This window comes from Mesocricetus auratus, unplaced genomic scaffold, assembly GCF_017639785.1.
Source record: "Mesocricetus auratus isolate SY011 unplaced genomic scaffold, BCM_Maur_2.0 Super-Scaffold_100081, whole genome shotgun sequence".
NCBI classification, from domain to species: Eukaryota; Metazoa; Chordata; class Mammalia; order Rodentia; family Cricetidae; genus Mesocricetus; species Mesocricetus auratus.
The window spans coordinates 1,138,186-1,157,053 of NW_024429237.1; the positions used below are offsets into that span (position 1 = coordinate 1,138,186).

The window sequence follows — 18,868 nt, forward strand, 5'->3', positions numbered from 1 at the left end:
GAGAAAGGGTTGACCCCAGACACTGCCCTGAAAAGTCACTCTGGGCAGAGGCCAGGCAGGGAGGCTGGTGGATTTGAGGAGCGGGGTTTTTTGAGGACTCTTGGATCCTCCTAGCCCAGGGTGAGAACCGCCTGGATCGCTAAGACCCCGAGTAGTCTCACTGGATTGTGAGACCCTTGGGGGCCTCACAGTCATCCCCCTGTGCTTCAGGGTCCTTCGCCGAGGACAGCAGCAGGGCAACTAGGAGGCTCAGGGTGGGCTACCCAAGCTCCAAAACTACAGGCTGCTTTTACATTTACTCCCAGGAAGATATGTGGCCTCCTTCCTCTTCCCTCGTCCTATGTGGTGCATGAGGGTGTGCAAATGTGTACACGTGTACTCACGTGTGTGGAGGCCAGAGACCAGAGTCTTCTCCAGTCACTCTCTGTCTTACTTCTTGAGACAAGACCTGTCCCTGAATGGAACTTGCAGATTCTTCCAGGCTGGTCGGCCTTTGAGTTCTAGGGACCCAGGTGACTCAGTTACCCCGGGCCGGGATTACAGACCTGCGCCACTGTGTCCGACTAGTTTTGTATAGACTCTGAGGAACTGGAATCAGTTCCTCACGCTTGCAGCAAGCTCTGTACCGGCTGAACCGTCTCCACAGCATTTCTTCCTTCTGAGCCACCGCCCTTGGCTTGACCTCATCTTAAAACTGGTTGCAATACTCAGAATACCCATGAGGTGGTGTGGCCACCACCCTACATAGCCTTGGTAATTTCCCGACATCCCATATAGGAAGCATAAACCAATTCGGGTCCCTTGGCCCGCCCCCACCCCAGCTGCAGCAGCAGCCGCTGTCTGCCATTGGTCCTGGGAGTTGTATGTGCTGTTCCATACATGAACCTCATAGTGAGTGGCCTTTGTGTCTGGCTCCTCCCACTCCTGATAAATGTCTTCATGAATGCATTTCGAAGTTTCCGGAGGCTTAATTGCACATATAAATGGGTTGTGAAGGTTAGTGGTGGTTTTCACTTACAATCTAGACTCACCTGGGAAAAGAATCCTAGATAGGGATTGTCTGGAAGGGGTCAGCCTGTGAGCATGTTTGTGGGGGCTGTCTGGATCAGGTTAGCCTGTAGCATGTTTGTGGGGGTGCTACCTGGATCAGGTCAGCCTGTGAGCATGTTTGTCGGGGCTGTCTGGATGGGGTCAGCCTGTGAGCTTGTTTGGGGGGCTGTCTGGATCAGGTCAGCCTGTGAGCATGTTTGTGGGGGCTGTCTGGATCAGGTCAGCCTGTGAGCATGTTTGTGGGGTACTACCTGGATCAGGTCAGCCTGTGAGCATGTTTGTCGGGGCTGTCTGGATGGGGTCAGCCTGTGAGCTTGTTTGGGGGGCTGTCTGGATCAGGTCAGCCTGTGAGCATGTTTGTGGGGTACTACCTGGATCAGGTCAGCCTGTGAGCATGTTTGTGGGGTACTACCTGGATCAGGTCAGCCTGTGAGCTTGTTTGGGGGGCTGTCTGGATCAGGTCAGCCTGTGAGCTTGTTTGGGGGGCTGTCTGGATCAGGTCAGTCTGTGCACATGTTTATGAGGGGCTGTCTGGATTACATTGATGTGTGAAGACCCAGGGTACTGTGAGTGGTGTTATTCTCTAAGCAGGGATCTTGGACTGTATACTCTTAGAAAGGAGCTGCGCGTGAGTGGGTGTTTTCATTCTCTCTGGACTATGGATGTGACTGGCTGCTTCAAGCTCCTGTCTTGATTTCCCTGCTGTGCTGAGCTGGCCCTAAACTGTGAGCTAGAAATAAACCTTTTCTCCCCTAAGCTGCGTTTGCCATAGCAACAGAAATGAAGCCAGGATAATCGTGGGGGATGCTCTCACCCACCTCATAGCTCATGTCTCTCTCTCCCTCTTTTCCTGTGACTGTCTCTTTCCTGACGCAGACCAAGGCATGGGAACGGTAGTATGTCTAGCTCAGGCACAGTGACGCATTACCTGTTATCCTTGCACTTAGGAAATGGAGGCAGGAGGATTAGGAATTGAATCTATAAGCCTTGGCTACAAGGCCAGCTTGGGCTACATGAGACCCTGTCTCAAAATAACAATACAGAAGGGAAAACTATATTGTGCACACTTCTAATTCTCCCCCAGGGAGTCTTGTGTGTTTGTGAGTGCATGTGTGTTCGTGTTCACATGCATGTGTGTATGTAAGCCGGTGATCAAATGCAGCTTTTCATCAGAAGGCAAAGCTTTAAAAAAATCTTGGTTTAAAAATATTTTAAACTTATTCTTTGTCAACTTATTCATTTATACAACATATGTTTTAATTTTTTACTTATCTTTATCTTGTGTGACTTGTATACACACACTCACCTGTAAGTGCTACCGTGTGCTGTCGTCAGAGGACAACTTATGAGAGCCCGTTCTCTCCTTCTAGCATGCGGGTTTTGTGGATGGAGTTCAAGATATCAGTTTCGGTGGCAAGTGTCTTCATCTACTGAGCCACCTGGCCAGCTCTGTGTACTGTATCTCAATCATATCTGCCCACGCTTCTCCCTTTCTCCCTCTATCCCCTACCTCCCACACTGAGTGAACACACCTTCAGTCCCAGCACTCAAGAGGCACAGGCAAGCAGATAGATCTCTGTAGGTTCAAGGCCAGCCGAGTCTACGTAGTGAGTTCCAGACCAGCCAGGGCTGCATGGTAAGAGGTTGTCTCAAACAAAACAAACAATTTAAAAACCCTCAGAGTCCAGTTAGTGCTGCCCACATGTGTGTAAGTATGGACCCATGCTCTGGAGTATGGCATCCTACCAGGGTCATACCCCAGAAGAATTCAGACTCTTCTCTCAGCAGCCATTGACAGCCAACAGATCTTCAGCTGGGTGGGGGAGCTCAGGAGCCCCTCACCACACACCTTGATGTTCAAGGCTGAGCCTTTCATGGGTTGGAGTATGTCGGCCGGCTGGCCTCCTGCGTTTGCTTAATAGATCCCTGGCTGCAGGTGCTGCCTGCACACTCATTTCCTTTCCTCCCTCCCTCCCTCCCTCCCTCCCTCCCTCCCTCCCTCCCTCCCTCCCTCCCTCCCTCCCTCCCTCCTCTGCACCGCTCTCTTCATTTTCAAAAAATATTTTTAAAAAATGTATGTGGATGAGTGTTCTGCCTGAATCCACGTCTGTGTACCCCATGCATGCCTGGTGCCCACAGAGGCCAGAACAGGGGCAGTGGATCCCCTGGACCTTGAGTGACAGATGGTTGTGAGCCACCGTGGGTGCTGGAAATTGAACCTGGGTTCTCTGCAGCATCCAAGATTTTATTTTATTTGTTTTAATTATTTGTGTGTGTGTGTTCTGGTGGGGGTTGTGTATATGAGTACAGCACCTGAAGAGGGAATCAAATCCCCAGGAGCAGAAGTAACGGGTGCCTGGGAACTGCTGGATGTAGGAGCTGGGAACCAAACTCAGGTCCTCTGCAAGAGCAGTATGTAGCCTTAACCATTGAGCCATCTTTCTGGCCCATACACCTAGCTTTTTGCCGCGCCTGCTTTGCAGCCTGTATCCGAGAATGTGGCGAGGGCGTCTGGATAGATGACACAGAGACCAGTCGGTTGTATTAAGAAAACTTTATGCTCCCCAAATCGGCTTAGGAGAACTTCCCAAGAAAAACCGCTTCCCTCCAGAAAAACTTCTGCCATACATACACGCACACACACACACCTCTCACACACCTCCTGGCTGGTGGTTAAATCTCTGACACCAGAGTCGGGAACAGCAGGGAGTAGCTAGCCATCAGGAAGATCAAAGTCAGGGTGTTTCAGTGACTGAGCCCTTATCAGGAATTTATGGCACTGAATTGTTTTCAGTAAACATTGTCTAGCAGCTGCCTGCTCCCAGGCTGATGGAGGAGGAGTGGGTTTCCGGCCAGGGTCTGTGATCCCCACAATTCCTCCTTTTTATTTTCTTATGAGGCACTCCTGTCTTAGGTCAAACGGGGTGGCCCCCCATCCTGTCTTCGAGGTACCTGGCTACCCCTGCCTTAGGGGGGCGGGGAGGGACGACGACTCTACCCCATAGGTTGCCTGTCACCAGAGAAACCTCATCTTAGAATCATCTGTAATCAGGCTTTATGGCTATCGGGATTGCCATGGGCTAAGGCACGTTTGAACTCAGCATGAAGCCAGAATGTCTACTGCCACTGTCACCATTCCTAGAACCCTCACTGACATAGCGCCTCTCTGTCATCTGCCCATCCCCCGATCTGGGCCACAGCATTCTACCACCAGCCTTTCTTTGCTACAAGGGTGATTTACAGTTACATTTTGACGGTCAAAACAGTGATAAAGTTTACAATCATTCCAAGATCTACTTAGGAAAGCATTTAGAAAGTGCACTTGCACAGATACATTAGGTACAATCATTGATGTTACACATGTAGCATTATAAAAAATATGAACAAGAGGCTTGTTGCACTATTTACAGAGTACCAATTTGTTCCTGTGGTGATGTAGTTTGTTGATTTAACGTCAGTAGCCTCAGCTGAATATGTAACTTGAGTCAAAGTCTCCTTTTTGTCACATTAGGACAAATTGCATATCTCCAGAAAAATACACTGGCATAGGTGCGATTCCAGAAACAGGAACCACCAAGTCTGATATTTTAAGAGACCATGTCCTGTCTCTTAAATACTGAAAAGAGGCTTTTGCCATTTATCACAGTCCATACCAGTGTCCAAATGTTTTAAATGGGTCCTTTTTTCCCCCAAAGGGAAAAACTGGCAAAATGAATTCTGTTGTTTTAAGGTGTGTCAAGGGCAAACGGCTAATCTTCCAGTTTTTTGCTGGCTTCGGGATGAAAACTCACGGGTCCAGGAGGTTGATGTAGCAGGCCTGTTGAGAAACTGGAAGTCTCGAACCGACTATTTTATTTCTTTCTTGGGCTGTAGATTTGATGACATCAAGGGTTAGGAACACCGATTTAGGAAATCTCGAACTGGCTTGGGCAGGCTCCCACGGTCTCAGGTCCAGTTTTTCTCTGCTCCATGCATCTCACCAAATGTTGTGACAGCTGCTGAAGCTTTATTCTTTTCCTGCAAGAAAACACAAACATGCCCTTGACCCCAAATTAGGGTCTTCTCCACTGTCTAGTGTATGGATGTCTCCATTTGACCTGAGTAATAGTTGCTCAAGTTCCATTATGCCAGAATCTGTCTGAAGCAGATTGCTCACTGGCATTTACATTTTAAAAATTTTTTAATGAGTAGTGGATTATTCAATGACTCATGTGGGGACTGGGGACATTACTCCCCCTTTTTTATTTTTTAAATTTTGTTTGAACTGTTGAAGTTGGACCATAACAGTAGAAGGATGTGTCTACCCTCCTTAGTCACCTATCTAGGTGTATTGGGATTACTATTTAAATTATTAGTAGATGTCCTTTAAAAGGGGCATAACCATTAAGTACCTTTGAGAATAATTTAAGGATTGTAAACTATACCATGCCCCAAATAATTTTTTAAAAATTATTTGAAGTCTGAAATCTGTGAGTAGTCTTTTTTTTTTTTAACCTGTAGCTCTCACTAGTTGACAAGGCCTCATTTGTATCTGAGCTGACAAGGCCTAATTTGCATCTACACAGACACCTTTGGGGGTGGGACCTGCCAAAGCGGCAGGGCAGTTTTCTGAGAAAACCTCTCTTTTTTTTTTTTTTAATTGACTGGCTCTGAAGGCTTAAACCTTGACTTTTTTGTTAAGACATTAACTGACCGCCTGGATGTTTCTTTTGGCTATATCTAAATCGATTTAGGTAGTTTTTAAATGTATTTGAAGAGATTTAAATATCCCTTTAATCATCTCCAAGGCAATTAGAACAGTTGCTTTTGTCAACATTCACGCATTTACATTTCACACTTCATACATACTGACATGGCCACGCCTATATACACAGACCATGCATACATATCTCTCCTTTTGCCTAGGTTATGATTAGTTTGTTAAAATGAAACTTCTTTAACAGAACAACTTCAGTCAATCCTTGAATTAAAACAAAAGGTTGAAAAAGTCCTGTAAGTCCCTTATCATTTCTTTATTTGAGAAGTTTTGAGCTACACTCAGGGGCTACAGCCGTACCCACTTCTAGTAATTCTGTAGATGCAAAGTGGAAAGGCCAGACTTTTGTCAAAAGTTTTTAGAGATGACTTATAAAATTGACCGTAAATTTGTATCAATAACCTACCCCATATAAATGTAAGTAAACATTTTTTTTATTTTATATACCTTTGCACTTTTTTTTTACTGAATACTAGTACCTTGTTTATTAACTGTTACCAATTTTTTTAATTTACCCATCTTATAATCCATCCTCCCATTGAGGATGATCCCTTAGACAAGGGCCTGGAGATTTAATCCAATCCACCCTCCAACTGAGGGCAACTTCTTAGGTTTTCCTTGCTTTCCTGACCTTGTGTCAGGTGAAGGCCTAGAGATTTAATCCAATCTACCCTTCAACTGAGGGCAATCTCTCAGGTTTCCCTTTCTTTCCTGACCTTTGTCAGGTGAGGCCTGGAGATTTAATCTGGTACCCCCTAGCTTGGTACCCCCTTTTTAATACATACTTATAGCCTTACTTGTTGGCTAGCCTTTTAGATCTCTGAGTTTCCCTTTACTTTCCTGACCTCAGTGGATCAGGCGAAAGATTGGAGATTTTTTATTTTTTTCTTATTTTACCCCCCCTTTTTTGAGACTGGGTTTCTCTCTATTCTTTTGGAGGCTGTTCTGGAACTCGCTCTATAGACCAGGATGGCCTTGATCCTACCTACCTCTGCCTCCGGAGTGTTGGGATTAAAGGCGTGTGCCACTAACACCTGGCTCTCTGAAAATCATGGCAAACATCCTCCCAATCTGGGACATTTAAGCCTCCCCCAGTAATGAACCATGGACTCGATTGTTTAATCCATTTTAAAAAGCCTTTCATGATTGTAGTCCCCTGTTCTTTAAGTAACTTTTTAACTTGATACTGTAATTTAAGCTTCCCGGAATTATTATTTCCCATCGTTTTTTTTTTTTTTTCTTATTTTTCCTAATCTGTTCCTGGCCAGAAAAAGAGATGAACCTGCCCACTTACCTCGCTTTCACGATCTCGGTGGGACCTCCAATTGCCGCGCCTGCTGCGCAGCCTGTATCCGAGAATGTGGCGAGGGCGTCTGGATAGACGACACAGAGACCAGTCGGTTGCGTTAAGAAAACTTTATCCTCCCCAAATCGGTTTAGGAGAACTTCCCAAGAAAAACGCTTCCCTCCAGAAAAACTTCTGCCATACATACACGCACACACACACCTCTCACACACCTCCTGGCTGGTGGTTAAATCTCTGACACCAGAATCGGGAACAGCAGGGAGCAGGAAGTGGCTAGCCATCAGGAAGATCAAAGTCAGGGTGTTTCAGTGAGCAAGCCCTTATCAGGAGCTTATGGCATTGGATTGTTTTCAGTAAACATTGTTTCGCAGCTGCCTGCTCCCAGGCTGATGGAGGAGTGGGTTTCCGGCCAGGGTCTGTGATCCTCACAGCTTTTCACTTGGCTTCTGGGTTTTGAACCCAGGTCCTCATGCTTGCATAACAAAGTACTTTATTGACTGAGTCATCTCCCTGTTCTCTTCAAGTTTTTTTCAGGCCCACATTCAATTCGTTCAAAGTGATCTCAACTCAGCTAAGTGAAAAGAAGCGAAAGGATTGGGCTCCAGTGGCGTCTTCATGGGTGCGCCCCAATGACCTGACTTCCTCCCAATAAGCCCCACCCCTCCAAATAGCCCTGACCAATGGCTTACCCACCCATGGTGTCATAGCCTGCCCCAGGCCCAGCTCTGTTCACAGCTCACTGGGGACCAATACAGGAAACCCTTGGAGTTGACTCCATAACAGTAGTCAATAAGTACTTGTTCAAGACTGGGCACTGAGAATGCATGCCATTTACTAACTTGGGAGGCAGAGACAGGTGGATTGCTGGGAATTCAAGTCCAGCCTGATTAACATACTGAGACTCTGTCCCAAGATTAATAATATAAAAATATTTGTTCAACAAAGGAGCCACCCATCATCATGGCACCCTAACAAATTAACATGCTGACCAATTAATACTTCAGTGGCACCCAGAGACACCATGCCATCTAGCCAAAGGAACTGGAAGCGTGAGGAGGTTGGCGACTATCTGCTGATGCTAAGCACTGAGGAGTCAAATGTACACATCCAGCACAAGAATGCTGTTAGCAGAAGTGCTTCCCACTGCTGCCCAGGGTGACTGGCAGCTGCTTCCTGGGGGCTCAGAAGAAATATCTGACTCTGTGGACCAGGCTGTGTCAGCCCAGGGTTGGACTTATAGGTGTAGCAACTGTACCTGGCTTGTGACACGCATGTGTATGTAACGGAGGCCAGATGTCAGTCTTGGGTGTCCTTCCTGAGATTACATCACCTGGCTTTATGGACAGTCTGTCACTGAAGTCAGGGCTCCCCCACCCATCTAGGCCAGCGTGTGTAGGTGCAATTTTAGAGGAAGCATTTTTAATCCATGCTTGCTTGAATGCTCTGGTGCAGAACCCAAGGACTCAAAGAGGGCTGTTTCACCCTTATGTGTGACTCTATGAAGCACTGGTGTCTCCAGTTTGTGAATAAAAAAAACAGGCTCAGAGAGGTGCAACGATTTTCCAAAGTTACACAGCAGGCAGTGGCAGACCTTGGCAAGGAGCCTAGGCTCATTGCTTCTGTGGAGAAGGATGTCTGTCTCTCCACCCACCCTTGGCTGAGGGGTGTTCCTGCATTGCTTCTGACCTGTGCCCTAGGCTGGACCTGGGCTCTGTGCTTAAAAGAGGCACAGAAGGGGAGATGCAGACACCATCCCCCCACACACAGGCAGCAAGGGGTGTGGCCAGTGTCTCTTGAAGCATGGAAACAGAAGCTTGTCTTGAGCTGGATGGAGGGTGAAGAGGGAGAGGACATTCAGGAAAGCCAAGGTTGGTTTGTGCCAAGCAGGAGGATGAGAAGGTAGCTTCAGCCCAGTACATGGCAGGTGTTCAGCGTGTGTGGCTGCTGACCGAATGAGTGAGGAGAGGAGAGAAGAGGAGAGGAGAGAGAGAGGAGAGGAGAGGAGAGGAGAGGAGGAGAGGAGAGGAGAGGAGAGCAGAGCAGAGCAGAGCAGAGCAGAGCAGAGCTGGGGAGGATACTGGGGCTCCAGGGTCATATGCAGCATGACCACTAGGTCACAGTCTGGGGTCTCCCTCGCTCTTTCCTGCAGCCCAAGCCAGTGTGCTGGGGCCACCCATGCGTGCACCTGTCCTAAGCACACCGAGATCACACCATCTGGGTGGAAAGTGTGACGAGGCTTCTCCTCGCTGGGGCACACACTTTGGCTGGTGCTTGTCTGCTGCTCTCAGCCTGGCATTCCACCTTTGCCATCTGGTCTGGCAGTTTGTTTAGCTCTGTCCTCATGACACTTTTGCCCCAAGCCATGAGAGCTCTCATTGACCACACTTTGATTTTTTCCCCTTCCACCTTGCTTTATGCTTGTCTGAACAAGGGTCCTACAGTGCCCCAGATGGAGCAGCTATGCAGACATGAGGACTTAAGTTAGAATCCCCAGCACCCACATATAAAGCCAACTGCGGTCTGTGACTACCGTGCTCTGGAGAGGCAGAGACAGGAGGGGGGGAGGGGGCTTGCTAGTTATCAGCCTGGTTGCATGCGCGCGCACGTGTGCATATAACACACACACACACACACACACAAGGCTGGCACACAAGAATGGGTGCGAATTTTTGAATACTTGTTAAGAATATTTTTACTTATTAGAAATTCATAAATATACATATGAAATCCAATACTTTGGGTCTATGAGATGCCCAGAGAGCAAAGGCTCTTGCCACCAAGCCTGATGATGCATTTGATGTCTGGAACCCACATGGCGGAAGAGGAAACCATCTCCTGCAAGTTGTCCTCTGATTTCCACATGTACACCATAGCATGCCTGTGTCCACACATATGCATACACACACATGTTGTATGTACACGTGTTTTATGTACATGCATGTATTGTGTGCAGTATCTGTACATATGTATGCTGTGTATGTGCGTGTGTGTGGTAATATGTGTGTTTTATGTGCATGGTATATGTATATGATACATGTACATATATGTGTGATATATGAACATATGTGGACTTGTATATATGTTACTGTGCATGCATGCATATAGGTACATTTGTGTGCTATATATATGCATGTATGTTATAAATGCACATGGTATGTGTGTTTGCTGTGTGTGCACATGTATGCATGTGTTTCTGTGTATAGTGTAGGTACATGTGTAGGCTGAACCCGGGGACACTTGGACCCCACTGCCGTGTATCAGGGCAGTGCTCTGCACAAACTCTGTTGTTGAAGCACTATTCCCAGTAAGATGGTGTTAGACAGTGCTTCAAGGAATTTCAAATTATGCACTCTTTAAAATGGCAAGTCTCCTCCAGGAATTCATGTGATAGCAGGTGGCAGATCTCTGTATGGGGCACTGGCTGCAACATTTGGACAATAGAAAAAAAATCCAAAAGACCGTGGATAGTGCTCAGTGCCAGCTGTCCAGGAGACTGAGTCAGGAGGGTGACTTCTGCCCAGGAGTTCAAAGCCAGCCTAGAAAACATAGCTGGGCCCCATCTCTAATACAGATTGTGGAGGGGGGGGAGAGAGAGGGAGAGACAGAGACACACAGAGAGAGGGAGGGGGAAGACAGAAAGAGACAGAGACAGAGAGACGAGAAGGAAGAGAGGGGAGGAGGTGGGGAGAAAGAGACAGTGACAGACAGACAGACAGAGACAGAGAGAACAGTTAGCGAGAGTAGGGAAAGAGAAGGGATGCAGGGACTTGACCTGGAGGAAATGAAGAAAAGACAAACACAGGGCCCCACAGAAAAGCAGGGACCGAGTAGACTGGACTGAGGGAGAGGCTGCATCTCAGAACGCAGCGTGTCTGTTATGTACAGTTCAACAGGAAGAAAGGGTTTATGGTGTACAACTGGACAGGTGCCAGGGTTATTATGTACAGATACACACAGAGGTAGGATTATTACGGGCAGCGGGATGGAGGAGACAGGTATAGCTAGTCTCTGTCAAAGCAGTCTGCAGCTGCCAGCATCTCACTCAGACCCCAGGAAGGCTTTGCCATCTCTGAGCTTCTCCCTGCATCTGAGGCATCTGAGTTCTAGCAGGACTTGTACCCATGTCAGCAGCACACATTCACTCTGGCTTCCTTCACTGCGGGCTTCCTCTGCTCCCCACAGAGGAAGGGAGACGGGAGAGAAAGAGTAGGAAAAAGAGGAGAGGAGGAAGAGAGAGGAGATTGAGATGAGAGAGCAGGGAGGGGGAGAGGAAGGGATGGGGGATTAGAGAGGAGGAAAGAGAAGAAAGGATTCCAAAGTGCAGGTCACTCTGCCACCCAGGGGTGAGCACATTGCTCCGTGGTGGCAGTCTTGCTCCAGGTAACCCTGTTCTCACTTCCCTGATGGGAGGATGGAATGGCTCCTTCTGAGTCCCGCCTTCCTCCAGGAGCATTGCATATTTCCAAACAAGCTTACTGTGTCTGCAGCGCTGAGGCATTAGCGCTCACTCAGTCAGTGTCTGCCTTCCCGACCCAGACATGCCGCAGCTCTCCCTGGGCTCGTTCTCTCCCTTCCCCCTTTCCTCATCTCCAGAGTGTGCCCTGCTGAGGAACCAGGGATATCTCCAGGAGCCATCTGATTGCTGTAGTCACACAAGATGGTCCAGGCTTGGCATCCACTCGGGTGTGGCTCTCATGTCATACAGGCATGAATGAACCCTACCTATGCCTGGCACACGGGGTCTGCTCTGTGAGGCATTACACCCGTGCAGTGGCTTCCAGCTTATTTTCTCTCCTCAGTGTCCCCAGCTACACTAGGTGAGGCAAGTCCCACGTGCTCTGTCTTTTTCTCTGTTGGTGAGATGGGCACACCTGCTTGCCAGGTCTGCAGGTGTTTGGACCAGTTCCAGCTGGGGAGCGCCTACTGGCGGTCAGGGGTTACTTGTCTCCTTGTGTATACTCAGGGCAGCTGGGGCTGTTGAACAGCTCATGGGGGGTGGGAGGCCTCCTTTCTGGAACACCATTTCCCAGACCCTGCAGGTGCCTTACTCTTGTCTGCCTGCACAAATCCCAAACTCCAGGGCTACTCAGCATTCCTCACAGCCCAATATCCCATAAGAAAAACATAAGGGGCTGGGGGGAACTTAGTAGACTGGGACCTGAGGCCAGGCATGGTAGGACACATGGGGATCACACTGCTTCGTGGGTAGGCGGGTTGGTGGGGAGAGACAGGAAAATCCCCGGGGCTCACTGGCCAGGCATCCTAGCCTACTCCACTCGCCCTCAGGCCAGCGAGAGACATTGTCGAAAAAACTAGGGCAGATGAGCCCTGCAGAAAGACACCTAAAGTGGACATCTGGCCTCCACAAACATATGCACACATCTATGTGCCATGTACACTGCATGCACGTGAACATACAGACAACCACTTTTTGAAAAATGAGACAAAACAAAAATAACAACTGAAAACCAAAGAAAACCAAACCCTAACAGGTGGGCTGGGCTCCCTATGCTCTACACCACACAGAGAGCAGATGAGAACCCGACGTCTAGCCTAGCACATTTGAACTTGAACTCGCTATCAGGTGTCTGGAGTTCACAGGACACAGGCCCAGAGCACGGAGAGTAGGGCCTCCAGAGGGTCCATTCCGCAGAAGGGAACATGTAGATTCGAGAAAACACCCCTGCCCCACCCCACCCCAGTCTGGCTTGCCAGGCGGTCCTATTGCTCAGCATCAGCCACACCCTTGCGCCCTTTCAACCCATGGCCTGTGTTGCCTGGCAACTGCTGGAAGTGTCTTTCCTGGCCCCCAGTTGCCAAGGGAATACTCAATCCTGGCAGCCGGGCCTGGGGTGCTGAACTTCCGGTCTCGGGGTGGGGTAGCCTGTGCTGTCCACACCTGCTCGCGTGGCCCCGGCTTCCTGGTGCTTCTCTCACTCTGCTCTCCTTGTGTGCTTTCTCCCTCCAGTTTCTTCTCCTGGGGTTTCTGAGAGAGGCCCATGGATGCCAAGGGCCCCCTGGGGCTCTGACCCCATGCTTCCGTCACTCAGTCATGACGTCCCGCACCGCCCCAGGCGCCCAGGCGCGGACTGCACTCTGGCAGGCTCACCCAGGCCCCTGCAGGTCCCGTGGTCACGGCAGATGAGCGGCAGCCTCGAGGGGCCAACTCTGAAACGGCGTGGTGGCGTGGTGGACCACCGGGATGTCATCTTGGCCCACCAGGCACACAAGATGCACAGCACCCCCCAGGCCAGGAGGAAAGAGTGGGAGTGAGTATGCGCGCTGTGCGGGGCTCGTGGGCCAGGCTGAGTTTTGAACAGGCAAGCTTCAGGGCACACAACGTGCTGCTAAGCGGTGTGGTTGCTGAAGACTCAAATTCTCCCTTGAGGGCCGATCAACACTCTGCCTAAGGGTTGCCTTCAGTTCTCCGAGGCAGCTTTGTGAAGGACGCAGATCCCCTGTGCACAGTGCAGCCAGAAAGGGCTGGCAGAAGGGACAAGTGCTTTTGCTGGGGGTGTGGTGAGGAAAGGCTGAGAATTGCTGCCTTCTAGAAGGACCCCCAGAGCCCGTGTCTGCTCTTACTGCGGGTTCCAGAGCCGGGGCGGATAGACCTTTGTGCTGAAGGTCGGGTGGGGGGGAGGGGAGAGGGCGGGGGGGGGGGCGGCGCGGGGGGTGGTGGTGATGGTGGTGGTGGTGGTGGTAAGGGGTCCCTAGCTGGGAGAATGTGGTGGCTTCTTGACTTGGTTTGTCATCCTCTAAGTGGGTCTCTGTGTGTGTGTGTGTGGGGGGGGGGCAGCTACCTGGTACTCAGGACTGAAAACCTCTTCCCAAGTTTCAGCAGCGGTGGGGAAACCAGCCACGCTGAGATAGTCGATGGAAAGTGTTTTGTAGGAAGGTTCCACTACAAACCACGCCTTTGCCATTGCTTTTCTAGATGGATTTCTGGGCTTAATAAAAACCTTTTTCCCCCCATAGGTGCAAAGGTGGGGCGGGTTCATGGGCTGACAACGATGGCTGTGATGTGGCCATCAGAAGCAGCACGAGCAGCTGGTACTGACAGGACAGGAATCAGCTCAATTCTTAAGGGGTCCCTTGTCTCCACATACTTTCCCGAAAGGCTCAGAGTCTGGCGGGCGGGCCTGCTTTTCTGCAGCTGTCACTGTTTTCTTCTGTTGCTGGGGGAGGCTGGGGTGGTGGGTGAAGCCAGGGGGGTGCTGGCGGGGGCGGGGCGTTTGCAAATTCAAGCTGGGCCTAACCATGTGTGGTGGGCTGGTTTGAAGCATAGCCTCTGGCTGAGTGGCTGGCTGTCCAATGTGACCTCCGAGGTGGTTCTTGAGATTATGGCGACACCTGGTGGCATATCTGAGCATCTGCAGGTGGAGACAAACCGACCTCTCTGAGGTTGCAATGGGCTCCTGCAAGCCTTTCTTCTAGTCCATGTGTCTTCCCATGCAGCGGCAGCCCCATCCATGTACCTCCCATGTACCCCTGATCATCGCCTCCCTCGTCCACTCACACCCACTGTCAATCCGGTGCACTCCTCAGCCCACTGCCAACGCGTCCATCCATCTGCTCAGACGCCCGGACGGTGCTTCTCCAGGACCTCGCCCCCACCCTTCCTCTTCAGTTCTCCCCACTCACGCTCACCCTTGCGTGGCTCTCTCAGAAGCAATGAGACTTTGGGTATTCCTGCAGACTTGTTGCAAGGAGATGCTTTTTTAGGGACAGGAAAGGTTTCTTTTTCAATTATTTTGTTACATTTTCATTCACTTTGTGTGCATACGGTGGCTGGGTCCTGGCAGGTATGTGGAGGTCACTGCTAGAGATGGTTCTTTTCTTTAACTGCGTAGCTTCTGGGGACTGAACTGAGGTTGGCCTGTTTACAAGCAAGAGCGTTAACCTGTTGAGCCACCGTTTCTGTGCAAGGAAAGACGTTAAAGAACTGAAGAGCACTGTTGCTCAAGGAAAAGAACACCTGTAACAACAAGAGTGAAAGGATGCTCATCACCCGCAGTGAGCTTGACCCAGGCCCAGCCTTCCTGTGCAGGCTCTGGCCGGCCTGGGCTGCAGTCAGCTTATCCCCACCTGAGCCCTTTCTGTGTGTTTGCCATAGTATGGATTTTACTGCTGATCCCCTGTCCCCGACCCGCTGTGGGATTGTAGGCAGGAGCTCTACCACTGAGCCACACCTCCAGTCCCTCATTGAGGGATTCTAGGCAGGAAGTCTACCACTGAGCCACACCCCAGTCCCTCACTGAGGGATTCTAGGCAGGAAGTCTACCACTGAGCCACACCCCAGTCCCTCACTGGTGGACTCTAGTTAGGTGTTCTATTTTTGACAGACCCCTGTCATACTTAATTTATACATATATGCTGCACAATGTAATATGCATAAATATAAAATGGAAAGGGAGACATCAATAAAATATATAATATTTTGAGATCACATTTTCAATATTTTTATGTTTTTGATAGGGTCTCTTTATGTAGCCTTGGCCGGCCTAGAACCTGGTAGGTAGAGCAGGCTGGTGTCAAACTCACAGACCACTACTTGTATCTGCTTTCAGAGTGCTGAATTATGGCTGGAGTTGGATCTTGGTGTATCGCATAGCTTGGCATCACATTCGTGACCCTCTAGTCTTGGTGGGAACTCAAGGTCTGCTTATGAGGGTTAGTGTTAACTATCACTTGACAGAATGCAGAGTCACCAGAAGGGCCTCTGGGGGATTCTGTTGGTGGATTGAAATGCAAGATCTGCCCACAGCAGGTGATACCCTTTCTTGACTCTTTGTGGGACACCAACCTATAAAATGGAGAAAACAGACAGAGAGCCAGTACACACACGTCAATCCATCTCTCTGCTCTTCACTGGGCATGGTGTGAGAAGCTGCCTGGTCCATCTCTCTGCTCTTCGCTGGGCATGGTGTGAGAAGCTGCCTGGCCCATGCCTCTGCTCTTCGCTGGGCACGGTGTGAGTGGCTGTCTTTGGCTCTGGCTGTAGCAGTGATGGTCTGCCCTTATGAACAAGGAGCTGAGAACAATCCTTTCCCTCTGAAGTCTCAGAGCTCTCATAGCAATTGGAACAAGATACTAGCTCCAAGTCAACTGCAGCCAACCCCCTGCCATGGGGCTTGCTTTTCCCTTAAGATGCTGCTCTGTGTAAGTGTTTTCACTCTGCACATGTTTGAGTAGAAGTTGCTCAAACCCCACATGTTCCTGCTCACATTCAATAGTTGCCAGGATTTCCGGGTTCACGCCACAAAGCCACACTTCACTGATGTTCCAAATGACGCTGTAAGGATAAACGGCACACTTACTGAAAGTAAAACTAAGTATTTATTGTAGAAATTACTCACAAGATACCAAACAAGTAATCCAGATGAGCCTAGTAGTTTTCCGCTGCCGAACTGGAAGCCAAAATCCGGAAAAAGAGACCAAGACTTCCGTTCTTCGGTCTTTTATGCTTCCCCCCCCCCCATAACGGCCCCTAGCCATGCCCAAAAGTGGGCCTGGCTAGTGACGTAGTTCACTGCCTACGTACGTATATGTCTTTACGTCTGTCCGTATATGTCTTTAGTCATGCCTAAAGTGGGTGTGGTTAGCGGTGTGGTAAACTGCTCTTTTATTACCTCATCTGTATGTGCCTCTAGTAAGTCACATGGTTAATGGCGGCATACAGGCTTCCTCCTACACTTCACTTTCTTATTCTCTGAGGAAGTTTTTGGAGCAAATCTCAGCCCTTAGCTGGCTTTGTAAACCTCAGTCTCCATCTGTGAAGTACACGACCGTTTTTCTTTTCCAGGACTATCACACAGACAGAATCAGTCATGCTCATGGCCCTCGAGCCTGCCCTACCTCTATCTCCTCACCCCACTCCCCACTGATCTCTTGGAGCAGGGGGCCCTGTGTTAATCTGCTTATTGGTTCTGCTTTTGTAATGGAGAAGGACACAGAGCACACAGCCGAAAAGGCAAAGACCTCAGCCACATCACCATCCACTCCCCAGACCTTGTTCTCCTAGGGGCAAGTCGGGCCCTGTCCCTGTGTGGCTGTTCACCTAGGGGCGGAGTCTGAGCAGTCATCTCTCTGACTGGGTCAGTCTGTGCTATGGAGCAGCTGTATCGGGACATCCTTACTTGCCTTCCTGTCTCCTGCCCTCCCCTCCCCTCCCGTCCTTTTCCTTTCCCCTCCTACTCTGGCCTTGAACTCCTGATCTTCCTGCCTCTGACTCCCAAGTGCTGGGATTGCAGGTGTGTGCCACCAGGCCTGGGTAAAACTCCCTTTGTGTATGGATGTGCACACGCGTGTGTGTGTGTGTGTGTGTGTGTGTGTGTGTGTGTGTGTGTGTGTGTGTAAGTCAAAGGTCAACCTCAGGTTTTCTTGTCTGATCTGGAACTTACCAAGTAATCTAGACTGGCCAGCCAGAGAGCCACAGAGAGCTCATTGTCTCTACCTCCCCAGTGCTGGGATTATGAATGTGCATTACCATGCCTGGGTTTTGCATAGATTCTGGGCATCAAAGTCAGTTCTCATGCTTGCAAAGCGAGTGTTGACCAGCTGAGCCATCTTCTCAGCCCATCTTTCTTTGTGAAGGCTGAATAATATTCCACTGTATCTGTAGACCTCGGTTTGTTTACCTGTCCTTCTGTCAATGGGAACGTGTGCCTCCCTTCTGCATATGAAGCCACACTAAGCGTGTATCTACAAATGTCCCCGGAGGTCCTGCTCTCAGTTCTCTGGGGGTTACAGTATAAGGAGGAATTGCTAGGGTCTGGGTTCTGCTGAAGTTTTGTTGTTGAACCCCTGAAGTTTTGTTGTTGAACTCCACTGTTTCCTGTGCTCTTCAGCTGGATGTGGAAGCACATTCCTGCCATCCCAGCATCTGGGGAGTGGAGACGTCTCGGGAGGATCAGACACTCAGAATCCTCTTCAGCCACACAGCAAATGTCAGGCCAACTTGGCTTACAGAGTAAAATCCTGTTTCAAAGAAAGAAACGAAACAAGAAGTTGGTGCTGTGTCTTGGCGATGAAGCTCCCTCCTCGCTTGCTCTAGGCCCTGGGTTCCACCCTAGCACCACAGAAACCCACGTGTGGTGATGCAGGCCAGCACACACACACACACACACACACACACACACACACACACACACACACACACACGAGTATATGCACATGTGTGCACGAATCAAATCTTTTTAAAAGCAAAGGAGGGGAGAGAAAAGACAAGGAAAGAAGGGAATGAGAAAGGGGGGAAGAAAGAGAGACAAGGAAGGGAGGGGAGGGGATGGGAGGAGAAGAATGTCAGCCCCCACGGGTCCCACAGTGTGTGTCCTGGGCTGTCTGGGCTGCTTCTGAGGTCCTGTGGCTGAAGCTCCCCACTCTGGCCAGGGAGCAAGGTGAGCCCCCTGACGGTGCCCCTCGGGCAGTGTCTCCCTGCGACTGTCAGTTACGGCCACCCTTCGCTAGCGATCAAGTTAGACAGGTGCTGCTTTGCTGCTCCTCAGGGTGCATGGAGTCTCCCTCAGTAGTGCGTTCTTCTTGTAAGCAAACATCTCCTCAAGCCTCCTGTCCCTGGATCAGCCATCACTCGTCAGCCCGTTTCTGCAGGGCTTGGTCCTACCTGTACTGTCCTGCAAGGACGCTTGGCTTTCCTTCTGCCACGGGTACCCCAGACCTGAGGCTGTGACTGGCACCAGCAGGTGCTGAAGGACCTGTGAGCGAAGTGCAGCAAGACAGTGTGGTCAGACAGACAGACA

General features: G+C 49.9%; 1 protein-coding gene across 1 annotated transcript in view; it reads left to right on the top strand.

The window, feature by feature from the left end:
* The window catches only part of Cacna1a (calcium voltage-gated channel subunit alpha1 A), a 295,076-nt gene that overhangs the window by 2,272 nt on the left and 273,936 nt on the right, over positions 1-18,868 (top strand). The window contains 1 exon segment of the mRNA XM_040736792.1: positions 13,081-13,381. Within this exon segment, the coding sequence (XP_040592726.1) occupies positions 13,116-13,381 (266 nt within the window). The 5' untranslated portion in view covers positions 13,081-13,115.